The sequence below is a fragment of the Triturus cristatus genome, chromosome 5_2 (assembly GCF_964204655.1).
Source record: "Triturus cristatus chromosome 5_2, aTriCri1.1, whole genome shotgun sequence".
In the NCBI taxonomy this organism is placed as follows: domain Eukaryota; kingdom Metazoa; phylum Chordata; class Amphibia; order Caudata; family Salamandridae; genus Triturus; species Triturus cristatus.
The window spans coordinates 374,889,438-374,902,538 of NC_140588.1; the positions used below are offsets into that span (position 1 = coordinate 374,889,438).

Consider the following 13,101-nt stretch of genomic DNA (forward strand, 5'->3'; position numbering starts at 1 on the left):
AGAACTGATATTATCATTCAACATCGATACTACATCTTATGCGGACAATTCTCAGCTGTTCCCAACATTAGATAAGCAATCTACCAATGCTGAAGTAAACTTCCAACTTTGTCTCACAGAGGACTTTCTTGGATGAAGCAGAATCACTTGTGGTGCAATTCAGAAAAGACTCAAATCATGCTCCTAGGCAAAGCTAACACCTTCACCCCTAGTCGTTGGTGGCCATTAAATACCCCTCCGCCCCCTTATACGGTGGAGGTAGCAAACAGACTTGGGGTAAATTTTGATTCTACCCTATTCTTTCGTCCACAAGTTCTATCAGTGGCAGGGAAGTGATTTCAACTTATTAAATCCCTGAAAATTGTTTTTGACCTTCTCCCAGCCATTGCAAGAAAAACTGTCACAGCAGCTCTAATAACTTCTAGGCTTGACTACTGAAAAAGCCTCTATGCAGGTACCAACAAAACTTTCCCAAAAAAACTTCAGACCGTTCAACACTCAGCAGCCCGCCTGGTACTCAAGATGCCACGTCGCTCCTCAGCATCTGCCGCTTTTAAAGTGTTGCATTGGTTACCCATACACAAAAGAGTGCTATTTAAGATACTTGTCATCACTTTTAGTGCTTTGAGGGCCACTGGACCCATGTACCTAAGATCTAGATTCTCTTTCTACATCACCACGCGTACCCTTAGATCTACCTCAGCTAACCTCTTCAAACCTGCCTGTTTCAAACTTAAAACTAGAGGAGGTAGATCAGTAACTGTCCTAGGGGCAAAAGCATGGAATCACTCCCCAGCCAACTTCGTCTCATCCAATCTGAAGCTTCTTTCAGGACATCCCTAAAAACTTGGATTTTCGGACCCGCTCACACTCTATACTTCTCTCTCATGTAACTCTTTTCAGTTTCCCCAAGGCAACTTCCGACTAACCTGTACCTTTTTCATCTACTTCTGCACAGCGCCAAAATACTCCTTTGGAGTGATAGTCGCGCTTTAGAAATTCTTGTTACAGTTACAATATACATTGAAAGTAACATACTTGTTATGTCAAGATTGGATTACTGCAATGGCATTCTTCTGAATGCCCAAAAACATCTTATCAACAGGTTGCAGATAGCTCAAAATGCTGCTGCTAGGCTGCTGTCAGGCATTCCCAAATTTGTCTCGGTGAAAAAAGAACTAACCAGGCTACATTGGCTTCCGGTGAAGCATAGGGTATGCTTTAAGGCCCTATGTACAGTTTTTAAGGCCCTTAATGTTATAGGCCCAGAACATCTGAAGAATAAGTTCAAGTGCTATGTTCCCAGTAGGACCATTCGGTCTACTGGAGCGAAAAAGGTCTTAACGCCCTCTGTTAAAAAGACCAGTTGGGGTGGCAGGAGTTTTATTGCATATGCATCTAAAGCTTGGAATGACCTGCCATTCCACCTGAGAAATGCCTCCAGTTATCTTCTCTTTAGGAAGGGATTGAAGACCTGGTTGTTTACCCAATGACCTCTTCCCAATTTCGGTTAGGCAGTACATAGCACCAGGATACCCCAGGGTAACCGCTGCGCTCTACAAATTTTAACAACATGACATACAAAACCCTGTAAAATTAGTCAATTTACTCTTGGGGGGCTGTATTGGATTTTACACATATACTTAAACATTTTGCACATAAAAATAGTGATTATGTGTTTGATTAGCAAATGTTTCCTGTTTAATCACTTTTCATGATTGATTCTGACCGCAAGATCTATTTTCACTATTCTTGTATTGCTACACTTTGCATTTACCTTTTATCATCAAATAATAAAAACCTAAGGAAATTATTCCAACTGTTGCAGATTAATTTGTTTAAAAATATTGTTTTTCTTTTTTGGCTGACCCTTGGCATAATTGTTTGAATGCTTGTGTTATGATTTACCAATTATTAAAGAATATGTTTTAAGCAATTTGTTCTGCACTACTGCTAAATTGAATTAGTAATGTCTCAGTTGTAAAAAATGTGCCAAATTACTGTCTAAAATAATAATTGAAAAACGTTTATATGCAGATGTTTGCAAAACGAGGCTATAGAAAGGTTTCCAAATCCATGCGTACATTCATATTCTTCTTTTTTCCATACTAGGCCAGCTCCTCTTTTGAAAAATGCCCAGCTTTCAGAGTCCAAAGCTCGTGAGTGTTATCTTCAGATAATACAGTATATGAGGAGAATGTACCAAGATGCTAGGCTTGTGCACGCTGACCTCAGTGAATTTAACTTGCTGTAAGTTGTAATCAAAGGTGTGCTATAATGTTATTCTGCCAGTTGGTGGTTGTTCATTGAGAACCTCCTTGTATGCTATGAAACATTAGATTTCTCTTGTTTTTAATTTTAGATAGAACTATAAAAGCATATTGTTTAGTTTGTAAACTTTAGGAAATAAAAATCCAAGAACCTAAAGTGCTGAACATGTAGTGTATATGGCTTACATAGAATAGTTTGCTACACCTCCGCATATCAGGGCACCCTTTTCCAGCTTTAGGCAGGGTTGGACAAGGGCCTATGCATTTTAGGAGTTTTATTCAGTGTACTGTTTTTGAAGCAGTTCCATTTAATACAGTGATGTTGGACACGTAAGTCAGAGACGGCAAGCCTGGTGCGCCAACAGCATGGAACGATACGACAGCCTTGTTGAAGAACAGTTAGCTTATTCATTTCATCTGCTGGCTGAGCCTCCTTTAGCGTCAATGGTTTCTGCATTGTAAAATATTGACCTATGGTTTTCTGTCTAAAGACACCTTGATTGTAACCTCCTTTGTGTCTGAAAGTTCCCCTGAACACCCAGCTATGGAATGAAGAGTAGTTGTCACTTCCCAAGCTCATTAGGATTTTGGAATCACTGGACAGATTGAAGTTGAAAATTATGTGATTAGTATTGTTTGTATACTTGAAGTGGCCATCAAACATTGGAGCTGGAATCAGATCACCAATCACAATACACATGGTGCACTGACATGCTTCCAGATTAAGATAGCCTGGGTGGGTCTCAGAGCAGTGACCTAGAGCCTAAGGCTCTTCAACACTTCACTAACAATCCTCTATTCATCCAGATCCCTATCGAGGTTTCATAACAGGAGCTTAGTTTTGGGACTAAAAGACAACTTACCTTTCAGATTTTCCAATGAGACACTGCTTTTCAACTCAATTGAGAATTAGTTTCAGAGCTACTTGACAGGAAATATGACTCGTGTGTTAGATTAAAACATTTAGCACTTACCTGATCTTGGCTCAGATATCCAAGTCACTTCAGCTTTTCAATATTTACAAGACCAGGACAGCAGATACATCATAGCAAAATATTTGTCTACTTATCTGCTTGGCTGTGAGTTCATAACACTCTAATTAGCTCTTTGTACAGAAATATGATTTATTATGGATTGCTGTGTGTCCAGAGGTTCATAACCTCTTCTTGTATTCATGTGTTTGTTAGGCCTGGGCGGTGAGCTCTGCTCCGTTCACTGAGTCTTCTGCACTCCACGCTCCGCGGAGATCGCGGATTTCAGAAAACTCTACGGAGCTTAGCACAATGGTAAGTTTGCGAGTGCGAGCTGCTGCTCGGTAGAATTTGTACTCGAGAGGCAGGAAGATCAGCGTGAACGGCAGTTCGCGTTGCACTCTGCCACTTGCGGAACTCCCCGCAGTTTGTTTTCTCCACTTCGCTGAACGCCGCTCAAGCCTAGTGTTTGTACTGTAAATTTGGAGTCATTTTGGCAAGGGGATATATGACATAGAAACAGAGCCATTTTGAAGTGGCTGTTTCCGAGGAAGTTTTTTTACATTGACACCAAGGTCACTCTAGGTTTTTTCTCGATGGACATGATTGCAAATGGACAGCAAAGTATGCAGATTTTTTATACTGTTGGAACACACAAGTATTTGTTTTGACCCTAAGTAATGGGGCTATCAAACAAGTTTCGAAGAGCTCTCTTGAGTGAGAACCAAGTATCACAATTTGATTACGCACCACCCCTCCTTATATCTGATTACTGTTTCTAATCGTCTGCATATCTTTTAGACTTAAAGGCTTCATGCTTCTGCACCTCGTACCCGAGGGATCAGCTCCTTTTTGGTACACAACAAACCTAAACGCTCCCAGACTGACCACTAAATAACATTTATTTTATGGGAATACACTGCAGAGCACCAGCCAACAGATCTCGACCTTGAAGTGTTCTTTTAAAGCTGACCAATCTCTGTCGACCTCAGTATCACAGGAGGTGTGGACTCTCGAGTGTCTTACCACCCAAGAGATGCTCCTGCTAACGATTAGTCTACACTTCAGTGACCTCTGAATCCTTATTGAGAGAAAGCAGTTAAACACTGATCACTGCATGTTATTCCCCAAGATCTTATTGTATAATGCCTGTTATTTTGCCGCCTCCAGGAAAAAACTGCACTTGGAATAGCTGTGTAACTGTTGTTTTTTCTCCTACAAAGGTATCACAATGGAGACGTTTATATCATTGATGTTTCTCAATCAGTGGAGCATGATCACCCACATGCTCTGGAGTTCCTGAGGAAGGACTGTACCAACATCAATGGTGAGAATGAACAAATCAATGATTAGAGTTAGAGAGCCAAAGAAACATGTAATGATATTTGATTCTATTTATCTGGCATCTTTTGCAACATAGTAGACTGTTAATTCTATTTTGCAAGCAGGGATGTAGACTGCTGATTGCAAGAAAGCATAATTTCAGTTATATAGATTCAACAACCCTCACTCTTCCTTTAATTCTGCTGTCATATCAGGCTTGCTCCTGCTCCAAAAGGAACTGTACAGCCTGACCTGCCATGTCCCCTCTAGACAGTACCAAAGCAACCCAGAGTGGTACCAACCTTGTTGCGCCTGTTCAGTGAGATGCAACTTGAAACCAATAGCACAGTGAGCACGAGACCCCTGTCTGGGCTTATACTTAGGGTGTCTCATTTAAAACCCTTTTTAAAGTTTTAGGCGGAATACTTGAATTGGCCATCATCTTTTGCTGACTCCAGACACTCCCAGCCTAATTCAAATCGAGTCCTGTTCCAATAAGAACAGCCCGACTCGAACTGCCAGGTCTTGTAACCTCTACGCATTTCAGTCTAATTGGGACTCAACTGTGCTTGCTGTGCCACTGGACTCGAGCTATACCTCACTTATGGCTCTGTGGTTTCTCGTGTTCCTGCTTAGAGGGGATCTGACTCTCACCTGGCAATCCATTTGCCTGTATGGAAATGAACCACACCTCAATTCTGCCAAATTTAACAAATTGGCATGGACTGAACAAAGGGCAAATACGTTTCAATTGAGCAGAAATACCAACAAAGCTGCTTTGCAAGCCAGTCGTGCTGGAGTAGCAAAAAGTAACGCTTTTCAGTTCTCCAAAGCGAATGCACAAATTAGTTGATGTCATTTTTATAGATTTCTATGGTCTTAGTATATTGTATCCCTGTAAAACATTTGGAATGGTCTTTGTGGTGTGTGTGTGTGTGTACAGAAAGTAAGCATGTAAATTGTGCAAGAAATGTAAACATAGTTCAAACACTAATGCCTGATGGTTACAGTGGTAGGGTGTTGGAATCTGAGGGGTGGGACAACCTTCCTCAATAGCAAGCAGGGAATGACATGCATCCCTCAAGACCTTTACCATCAGCAATTTTGTTTTAGTTTGGCTGTCATTTGTTTATAAGATCAGTTGTTTAAAATTGCTATCTACTCTGGTCCCCAGAAAGATTCAGTGAAGTAACTCTCTTACCATGGAATAAGATTGTGCGTAATGGTAAAGTATTAGAATCTTTCATTGAGCAGACTGGATAAGACCATAAACCTCTTAAGAAAACCCATTATGGGGCTTCATTTACCACTGATGTGGAGAATGTGGATTTCCAAAGGCAAGTTTTGATTGATTTTGGTAACATGATGAAATTCCAGTTATTTATGAGTCTAGGAGTAAGCTTAGTAAGGTGTGGACCACAAATCGATCTTCAATTGTATGCTTTATTCAAAGGACAGGTGAGCATGGCGTTCCAGAGGTTGAGGTGGGAGGCAGACATTTAGAAGCTAATGCAGTGGTCCGCCGAGGCAAATATGCAGTGTTTTGTTTTGGGCCTGTATTTTTTAAATGTATTTGTGTGGTGACTGGAAGTCTTTGTAGGGTCATCAGCTACAGTTGAATGTGGTTAAGGTTTGAGGCTGCTAAAGGCACTTGTTGCTCTACTTTTTTAATAGGTTGGTTTCTTCACAGATCCATGAAAGAGTCTTTGATATAAAAAAAATTAGCTTGTTTTGACATGTGGGAATCATTTGCCTGAAAACAATCTCCTATTCTAAATAGATATCTTCTCATCAGCATACAAAGATCATCTTGGCTAACGCACATTTTTCAGGACATGGTGGTCAGTCAGTCTTTACATCACCGGTAATTGATTAAAAATGCCATTACTGTGAAGTTTTGTGAAATAAATAAAGATGTCCTTCGAGCGCAAGACTCAGTTTTAGAAACTTTGATCCAACTACAAAGCAGTATTTTTATTTTCACCCACTGCCACAAGGGTATGTACCGCAGCAATAAATAATTAGAGTAAGTTTCAATTAAATTTCTTTCTGTAATTTACTAACCGTAACAAGAAAGTGTATTTATTGATATCATTTCTTGGCAGATTTCTTTTTCAAACACGGTGTTGCAGTTATGACAGTGCGTGAGCTATTTGGTTTTGTGACCGATCCTTCCATCACTGAAGAAAACATCGATGCCTATTTGCAGAAGGTACGATTTGTTCTGCTCTCGGTTTGGAGCAATTAATTATAGATGGGCTTCCTTTAGCAATAATGCACTTTATTTATCCTCTGGGTGAATGTTAGTGATTTTTACAAGTCACTGTAATACACCTCTGGTTTTCAGACCTATCTTGTTTTAAGCGTTGCACATATAAGCACAAAATACATTTAAACAAATGCAGAGGTTAGCTGCAGTCTCTGCGTAAGCCACTGTCACGCTTCCATGTTCTCATTTATAGAATTAGTATTGTCATACTGCTGGGACATGAATGTATAACAAAACCGGATGTAACCAGTCAAAAGATATTTGGATGTTTCTATCCTCCTGTCAGGCATGCCTCAGTATGCTTCCGCTGTGTACCTCTGCCTACCTTTAACCCCTTCGATGCGAGTGACGGAGCAGTTCTGTCATGCGTGTCGGTTGCGCTGTGCGCATGACGGACCCGCTCCGTCACGGCCCCGCCCGCGCACGGTACCTTCAGCACAGCGCGGTAATCCGCGCCGCACTGAAGGGGTTAACTTTATTGTTGTTTTGGTTATTTGGTGCACATTTGCTTCATGCATTTCTCTGCAGAAACATTTGATTCTTGGGCAATCACGTGGGTTAATTAGGGGTTCTTCACAGGAACCACTTTATATCCTTCTAGGGATCTGATTGGCTGGGCCACGTGGAAGGCCGCTCACAGCTCTCATCAATACTCTGGTCTCTCATGAGATGTTCTGTTTACCATCTCTCTAAGGAAAAATACTTTTCTCAAGCCAGATCAACATTTTTTTATTAAAAAAATTAATGTTCGAAGCATGTGAACTGTAGATCACATGCTTTGCATACTCCTGCCATCTAGTGTTGGGTCCTAGATCTTTGCACTTAGATTTTCTTCTAAGAAGTCTTTCCAGTCACAAGGTAGGTGACTCCTCCTTTCGGTGATAGTGCGCATGGGCATCGACTCCATTGTTAGATTGTTTTTTTCCACCATCAGGTTTGGACATGTATTGCTGCGCTCCGACACCGTTTCTTGGGTTCCCCTCGGTACGCAATCCACTTACTCTCAACGGTATTGTTAGTTGATCGTGTTTCTCATTCTCCGCGTATTGTATCGTACAGAAAAACATCTTTCAATCGAAAACTTCGTGGAAGGCGTTGGGCCTAGCAGAGTCGGGCCAGCTCGCAGTCGATGGAACGCTCCGTGACCGATGGGTTCAACATCAAGACATGCAGCATCAACATAGCGGCTCCATCCCAGGCCTCTTCGGAGAAGATTTTGAACAAAACGCCGACAACGCACCGAGGAAGAGAACGAGCACACTTCCCTGTCTGAAGCCGAGTCAGACATGGATGAAGACATTCCGCAGGGTCAGCATACCATGATTAGCAGTACTCCCCTGCCCCAAACTATACCTCTGCCTAAGAAAAAGGCTCCGGTCCCTCCTCTGCCTTCAGGCCAAGGTTGGCACCAAGAACAGGTTTCCAACGCCCCGCCTTCGGGCCCGGCAGCAAAATAGATATAAAAATCCTTCCGGCTCGGGGCTGAGTCGGCCCCATTCGGGCACCATTTCCATCGAAACCAAAGCATGTTTTGGTGACAATCCCTCCGCTACCAAAACCAAACATTTCTTTGGATTCAAGCACTGCGACGCCGAAAACATTGGCAACAAAAATATTAGCACCGAAACAAAAAAACACTCAACTACATCAAAGGAGCATCGTTTCAACGTCCCGCCTTCAAACCCGGACCCGAAACAAAAGGAACTGATTATCAATACCAAAACAGGACATATTCATGCAAAATTGCCATTGAAACGCAAACCAGAAACAGAGGACACTTGCCATATCCCTCTTAAGAGTAAACATGTTGGGATAACACCTCTTCCCCCATCCTCTATCACCTTCTTCCCCATCTAACTCAAATTTGTTAACACCTACAAATTCACCACATTCGCCTGACAACCAGGATGACGGGATGGCGATGCTGTAGACCAGAATAGTCGTGATCCATTGGGCGATTACAATACAGATCATAACACGGATAATGATCTAGACTTATACCCTACAAAACCCTCACCCCCTGATGATAATGTAGGGTACGTAGAGTTAATAAATAAGGCTGCTGAATATCATGGAGTTCAGCTTCATAAGGAGTCACTTGAGGAAGATTTTCTCTTTGAAACATTGTTCTTCCCAGAGATCCACTCATACACTGCCTATGCTGAAGGGTATGCTTAAGCATGCGGGCGACATTTTTAAAGATCCTGTTCGCTCAAGAATCCTCACACCAAGGGTAGATACAAAATATAAGTCTGCACCAACAGACCCAGCTTATATCAAGGGTCAGTTACCATTAGATTCCCTTGTGGTTTCTAAAGCCTTTAAACGGGCAAACTCACAAACCTTGGGGGATGCCCCTCCGCCAGACAAGGAATCTAAATTAATTGATGCCTCAGGGAAAAGAGTGGCTGCACAGGCAGCCAGTCACTGGCGTATTGCCAATACTCAGGCGCTCTTAGCCAGATACGACAGAGCGCACTATGATGAATTGGAGGAATTACTCCAATTTTTACCTGACGAACACGAGACTAAAGCACACGACCTGATTCAGGAAGGGAAACTAATCTCAAACACTTCCATTAGATGCGCTTTAGATGCGGCTGACACTGCAGCTCGTTCAATTAACACCAGTGTCTTGCTACGTAGGCACACCTAGCTTAGAATTTCAGGGTTTAAACCCGAAGTCCAGGATTCTATTTTAAATCTACCTTTTGATAAAGAGCATCTCTTTGGTCCTGTGGCAGACACTTCATTAGAGAAGATGAAGAAGGACACTGATGTTGCGAAATCAATGGGAGCCCTGCAGTCCCCATCCAATTGGGGGTTCTTGTCGTTGCTCTTTCTACAGGGGGGCTCCAAAAGCATATCTACAGACAACTCCTCAACATCATATAGAGGCAACAGTCAGTCACTCTCTTCAAGAGGTTACTTTCGAGGCGGATATAGAGGCAATAATGGGAAGGGCAGAGGTAAAGGTTTCACACCCTGCACCTCCCCCTCAACAAATAAACAGTGACTTGCCTCCTCTTCCCCCTGATCATTCCACACCTGTCAGGGGATGTCTCTCTCAATTCCTTCCCGTCTGGCATACAATAACTTCAGGCAGATGGGTCCTAGGAATTATCCAATCTGGTTATTGCCTGGAGCTCACCAACAATCCTCCAAACATTCCTCCATTTTCACACAAAATGTCACCAGAGCATCTACTCCTCCTCAAACAGGAGGTTCACTCTCTTCTGCAAAAGGGAGCTATAGAGCCCGTACCTTTACAATTTCAAGGATCCGGCGTGTACTCCCTATACTTTCTAATACCCAAAAAGGACGGCTCTCTCAGGCCTATACTGGACCTCAGAGAGTTAAATCAGTACATTCATTCAGATCACTTTCCCATGGTGCTGCTTCAACAAGTGCTCCCACTACTACAGCAAGGCGACTTTCTGTCTACTCTAGACATAAAGGACACATACTTGCATTCCCAATACATCCCGCTCATCGGAAATATCTCAGGTTTGTGGTAATAGGAAAACATTTCCAGTTCAAAGTGCTTCCATTTGGAGTCACCACTGCTCCCAGAGTATTCACCAAATGCCTGGCAGTGGTCGCTGCGCACCTGCGAAGATAGCAGATTCATGCCTTCCCATACTTGGACGACTGGCTCATCAAAGCCAGCTCTTACTCAAAGTGTCTCCAACACACTCAAATAACACTGCAATTACTGCACAATCTGGGATTTACGGTAAACGTGTTGAAGTCCCATCTCCAACCCACAAACATATTTGGGAGCCACTCTCCATACCCAAAGACCTCAAGCCTGTCCCAATGTAGCCAGAATCAGCAATTTTCAGGCTCTAATTTCACAGTTTCAGACCAACCTGTCATTACCAGCTCGAGTGTATATGCAACTACTGGGAATGGTGGCGTCTTGCATCATGATAGTTCCCCATGCAAGACTTCAAATAGGTCCCATTCAGGTATGCTTAGAACGTCAGCGGAATCCGGGTCAATTGTCAGATCTAGTGTTGGTACACGGCCGTACCCTTCGCTCTCTGCAGTGGTGGAATTTACAAAAAAGAATCAAAAGGCTGCCCTTTATTGACCCAGTTCCACAGACAGTGCTAACAGCAGATGCATTACTCACTGGTTGGGGAGCTCATCTCCAAACTCACACCATTCAAGGGTTGTGGAGTCCAAAGCAAAACAACTTCACATAAATCATCTAGAGCTGCTAGCAGTATTTCTAGCTCTCAAAGCCTTCCAGACTCACCTTGCAGGCAAAACAGTCCTGATACGACCGACAACATGAAAGCCATGTATTACTTACAGAAACAAGGGGGGGGACACACTCCCTCCAGCTGTCACGCCTTGCACAAGCCATTTCACAGAATGTATCTCCTGGCAGAACATCTCCCAGGAGTAAACAATCAGATCGCAGATCTTCTCAGCAGGCAGAGACAAAAGATTCATGAGTGGGAACTTCACCCTCAAGTTCCCCTCCCATTCTTTCAAATGTGGGGCTTTCCACAAATAAATCTGTTCGTGACACCCGAAAACGTAAAATGCCCAAACTTCGCCTCCAGGTAGCCACACCCATTGGCCAAAGGCAATGCACTATGGATGAACTGGTCAGGGATATTTGCCTATGCTTTTCTGCCTCTCCGATTCATTCCACTAGTGTTTCGGAAGCTCAGACAAACATCCCTCCACGGATCCTAGTAGCTCCCACATGGGCCCATCAACCTTGGTTCTCTACCCTGATGGAGCTGTCAGTAGTTACTCATCAAAAACTACATTTCACACCCAGTCTCCTTACTCAGAGCCATGGAGAGATAAGGCATCCAGATCCTAAAGATCTCAACATAGCAATCTGGCACCTGAAATCATAGTTTGGCTACCTGAACCTTCCGCCTGACTGTATGAATATCATTAAAGAGGCCAGAAGTCCTACTACAAGGGCTTGCTATGCAGCTAAATGGAAGCGGTTTTTTATATATTGTAATAACCAGATCAATCCCCTAGATGCTTCCATTCAAAATATCATTTGTTACTTACTACACTTGCAGCAGTCAGGGTTGGCTTACACATCCATATGCTTGCATCTTGCTGCAATAGCTGCATACCTTCAAAACAGACTGCACCTGTCCCTTTTTCAGAGTACCCGTTATCAAGGCTTTTATGCAAGGACTCAAAAGAGTTATTCCACCAAGACTTCCACCTGCTCCAGTGTGAAATCTTAATATTCTCCTTACCAGACTAATGGATCCACCCTTTGAGCCATCGCACAAATGTGAAGTGCAATTTCTCACTTGGAAAGTTGCTTTCCTTATTGCTATTACATCACTGAGGACAGTGGGTGAGCTTCAGGAACTAACCATAGAGGAACCATTTTATCAAGTCCACCAAAACAAAGTGGTCCTTTGCACTAATCCCAAATCCCTACCCAAAGTGGTATCTGCCTTTCATATCGATCAATCTGTTGAGTTGCCTGTGTTCTTTCCTCAACTAGACTCAGTGGCAGAACGAGCTCTACACACATTAGATGTTAAACAAGTATTTTTGTATTACATTGAAAGAACAAAACCTTTTCGTAAAACTAAACCACTCTTTAGCGAGACAAGAAGCTAATGTAGGCCAGGCAGTACTTAGGACACTCTTTCAGACAGCTGCAACGGCTACAGGTTAAGCACCTCTTTGGGAGAATACTGCTGTATAGTCTATGCAAAGCATGTGATCTACAGCTCACATGCCTCGAACAGAAAATGTTACTTACCCAGTAAGCATCTGTTCTTGGCATGTAGAGCTGTCGATTCACATGCGCCCACCCGCCTCCCCGGGTACCTATACCTGTTGCAGTTCTCTCTTACTTTATACACCTACGCATGGACATCTCTATTCTACTCTTACTAACTCCATTCTCACTCTCTGTGGGAAAACAATCTAACAATGGAGTCGATGCCCATGCGCACTATCACTGAAAGGAGTAGTTACCTTCCTCGTGACTGGAAAGACTTCTTTGAAGAAAAACAAAGTGCAAACATCAGGACTCTACACTAGATGGCAGGAGTATGCAACGAATGTGAATCTACAGCTCTACATGCCAAGAACCGATGCTTACTGGATAAGTAACATTTTCCTTTACTCCTCTTTGAGCCATTCCTACTGCATTTCAAGGCATGGTAGATGGTTGCGTGGTGGAGCCACGCATGCATTTACCACACATCCCGGTTCCATGCGGTCTCAACCACGTAAGTCTTAACCTTGCATATGCCTT

At 42.9% G+C, this 13,101-nt stretch overlaps 1 protein-coding gene across 2 annotated transcripts in view; it reads left to right on the plus strand.

The window, feature by feature from the left end:
- The window catches only part of RIOK1 (RIO kinase 1), a 219,907-nt gene that overhangs the window by 145,763 nt on the left and 61,043 nt on the right, over positions 1 to 13,101 (plus strand). For both annotated transcript variants that reach the window (XM_085607225.1, XM_085607226.1), the window contains exons 10-12: positions 2,113 to 2,250; positions 4,465 to 4,568; positions 6,670 to 6,776. In XM_085607225.1, the coding sequence (XP_085463351.1) occupies positions 2,113 to 2,250; positions 4,465 to 4,568; positions 6,670 to 6,776 (349 nt within the window). The remainder of the gene's footprint in view (positions 1 to 2,112; positions 2,251 to 4,464; positions 4,569 to 6,669; positions 6,777 to 13,101) is intronic.